The sequence below is a fragment of the Sinocyclocheilus grahami genome, unplaced genomic scaffold, assembly GCF_001515645.1.
Source record: "Sinocyclocheilus grahami isolate Dianchi unplaced genomic scaffold, SAMN03320097.WGS_v1.1 scaffold654.1, whole genome shotgun sequence".
NCBI classification, from domain to species: Eukaryota; Metazoa; Chordata; class Actinopteri; order Cypriniformes; family Cyprinidae; genus Sinocyclocheilus; species Sinocyclocheilus grahami.
Window position 1 is genome coordinate 1,365,680 of NW_015505833.1, and position 3,497 is coordinate 1,369,176.

General features: G+C 40.1%; 1 protein-coding gene across 1 annotated transcript; it reads right to left on the reverse strand.

Moving 5' to 3' along the window:
* Window positions 1-1,237: 1,237 nt before the first annotated feature.
* On the reverse strand, window positions 1,238-2,305 carry LOC107558636 (general transcription factor II-I repeat domain-containing protein 2B-like). The gene has a single exon (XM_016242295.1). The coding sequence runs from the start codon at window positions 2,303-2,305 to the stop codon at window positions 1,238-1,240; it is 1,068 nt and encodes a 355-aa protein (XP_016097781.1).
* Between the last annotated feature and the right edge of the window lie 1,192 nt (window positions 2,306-3,497).

The window sequence follows — 3,497 nt, forward strand, 5'->3', positions numbered from 1 at the left end:
CAACGATTCTCCTCATTTGTTTTGACCCTTGTCGAGCACCTTAACAAGCGTTTTCTCAGGGTTTGCAGATTGTCTGACTGCCCGCTCCACCTGCATTATAGATTTTGCCATCCAACGAAAAATAGCATCAGTAAGATGATCCCGATCACAGAAACTATGATAGTAAAGTTAAATATTTGTATAATGCATCCATATACTGTGTACATACTGTATTGTATAAATCCTCTATATGTGTATGTGTATATTTTGTATTATGTATATATATATATATACAAGCACAACAATAAAGCGGAACATTTCTGAAAATTTACTTAACATTATTTCTAATTTACTTCAAATTCCATTGCTAAAATATTTTTGTCAAACTTGAAAAATGTAAACAGCAGTGTCTCTATCGTTGTTATAACAGTATATATTAGTTTTTAACAGGTAGTGCAAATATTTTTCACTTACTTTATTTTAACTTAAATAACTTAAAACCTTGCACTCAACTAACAACATTGCACTGAACAAATGCAAACCCTGAATACGTTAGTACACTATTCTATTTCTTGCCAGACACCTGGCAGCGCTTCTGCTCACACAACTGAGCCACGTTTGCCCTGATGGAGGTCACAGTTGAAACTCTGAGTACAGCTTCAAGATGGGCATCACTAAGCCTGGACCTGTACTTGCATTTATTGAAGTTCATAGTTGAGAAAAGTTTCTCACAAAGATATGTGCTTCCAAAAGAGCACATTACCCGAGTGAACACTTTGGACAGCTCTGGGAAGCATGGAGGTAATTCTCTCAAAAACTGTCCAGTCTTGTCTGCTTGTCCCTGAGCCTCTCTGAATTTAGTTTTTAGCTCACTGTTGCACTGCAAGTCAATAAGTTCCATTTGCAACAAACTTGGGACACTCTCCACATCAGCCGAGAAGGGGTCTGCAAACAGCTGGAAAGTGTCACGATGTGCCTTGAAGTCAGCAAAACGCTGATCAAATTCCTGCAGTAGGTTTTCAATAGCAGAGGCATATTCATCACCATTGAATGCTGTGCCCTCCTCCACAAGAGATCTGCATGTTGGGAAATGACTGAGGTTTTTTGCAGAAAGCTGAGTTTTCCACAATCTTAGTTTTGTGAAGAATGCTTTCACACTTTCATAGGCTGCTGTGATGAGCTGACCTGGGCCCTGGAGCTTCAGGTTAAGGACGTTCAGCTCCTGCGTTATGTCAACTAAGAATGCAAGATCCATGACTTATTTAGGATCATAAAATTCAGGAACATCCATTCTGCCATCTTCCATGAATCTCTTCACCTCTGCTCTTAACTCAAAGAATCTCTTCAGGACATTCCCCCTGCTGAGCCAGTGCACCTCAGTAAAATAAAGTAGATCACCATATGTTGACTCAATTTCTTCTACAAAGGGTCGAAACTGGCGGTGCTGTAAACTCCTCGACCTGATGTAATTGATACATTTCAGGACAACAGACATGACATGTTCATATTTCAAGCATTTGCTACACAGTTCCTGTTGGTGAATAATGCTGTGCAGAACAACTGCTGGATCTGCATTTTCCTCTTCTAACTTTCTTTGTACTAGTGCTACCAGTCCATTTTTGGCAATGCCATCAGTGGCAATGCCGACCAGCCTGTTCCACAGCAAACCAGCGTGCTCAATTGCGTCACACAGCTGCTGAAATATATCTTTGGCTGTGGTACGGCCGTGCATTGGACACAAACTCAGCAACTCTTCCGTCACTTCAAACTGGTCATTAATACCCCTGATGAAAATTGCTAGCTGAGCACTGTCGGTTATGTCTGTGCTTTCGTCAAGCGCCACAGAGTATGCAGTGAAAACTTTAGATTTGCTGCGTAACTGATCATAAATGTCACTCGATAACTCGCTGATCCGCTCTGCCACTGTGTTTGCCGTCAAAGAGAGATTGTTGAACAAGTTTTTCTGCCCTTCTGTGAATGGCTTTCCCGCTTTAGCGATCAACTCACTCACCACATAACTTGCTTCAACTGCAGCATCAGCATCCTTTTTGGCTTTATGGAAAAGATTTTGCTGGGACGTTAGCTCTCTCTGCAACTGCGTGGCTCGTCTTTTTCTCTCGTCTTCCTGGTACTTCTCATACTGTTCTCCATGTTTAGTCGAGTAATGACGCTTGAGATTATATTCCTTTAGAACGGCGACTTTTTCTTTGCATATCAGACAGGTAGCGTTTCCATTAAACTCCACAAAAAAATACTGCAACGTCCATCTTTCTTGAAACTGTCTGTGTTCCTCATCCACTTTCCTTTTCGGTTTGGAAAGAGACATCTTTTCATTCGCACTTCACAGCCAAACAACATAAACTACGAAAGCCCCGAAACCAGCTATCTTCAAATCTGCCTGCATGCACGTTTTTTTATTTATTTTTATTTTGTTATAGAATCATGTCATTCTTTTGAATATGGAATATGTTACGAGACAACTAGAAAATAATAATAATAATAATAGTAATAATAATAATAATTTGGCGGGCCGGATTATGTTTTATTTTTGACATCAGTGCGTTGTGTATCGCGCTGCTTAAACATAAAACCATGTCTGCATTTGTGATCGGAGAAATGACAAACAACAAGCGCTACTCTACACTGCTCAAAACTCGCGTTTGAATCGTCAGTGGCTAATTTTTTTAATATAAAAAAGTACTTACAGTCTGTGAGTCAGAAGCGCCAGACTGTCCTTGCATAGTTGGAACCGCCCCACTTTATAGAAACAGACACCGGCATTGTAGGCTACTGGTTCAGGAAACAGTCCTCATCCTCCGTAAAATGTGCTGCACACATCTGAATATTTGGGTTGAAGTGTTCTGGAACAGTGTTGTAAATACAACTTAACCACTGATTTCTAGTCGTGTCCTCTTTTGGAAGACCAAACAAAGTAGTTTCGCTTTCACAACGAAGCACACAGCGTCTTCACGGCATGGCGGCGGCAGCAACAATACTACAGCGAGAATAAAAGTTACGCCTTCTTTCTTTGTGTGAACATTTGGGCGGCGTTATGCAAATCTTCCCACACAGTGATGTAGACATGTGGGGGCGTGTTAGAACGAGGCGTTTTAGGGGGGCGTGGCTGACTCTTAACTTTTATAAAGAATATCTCTTTGGATTTGAGACTTTAGTCTTTGTAACTTTACAGATCTTCTTTATGCACCAAGAGCTTGTAACACTCCAAAGTCACATCATCATATGATCCCTTTAATATTTTTAATATTATTTATTTTTTTATTATATGTAAACAGTAAGACTATAACTTTGTGGTCCTTCTGAAGACATGTGACTTTTTTGCATATTCATGGCCACGAATATTAGGTATAAATTCTTAAGAGCTACGCATGGATCCCTCATAGACCTCATTTCACTCAGACATCACTTCATATATCTGATTGATTTTACCATTGATGTCCTTTAGCTAGAGATGGAGAGCTTTAAAGATGCTGAAGGAAACCACTGCTTCCAGGATATAG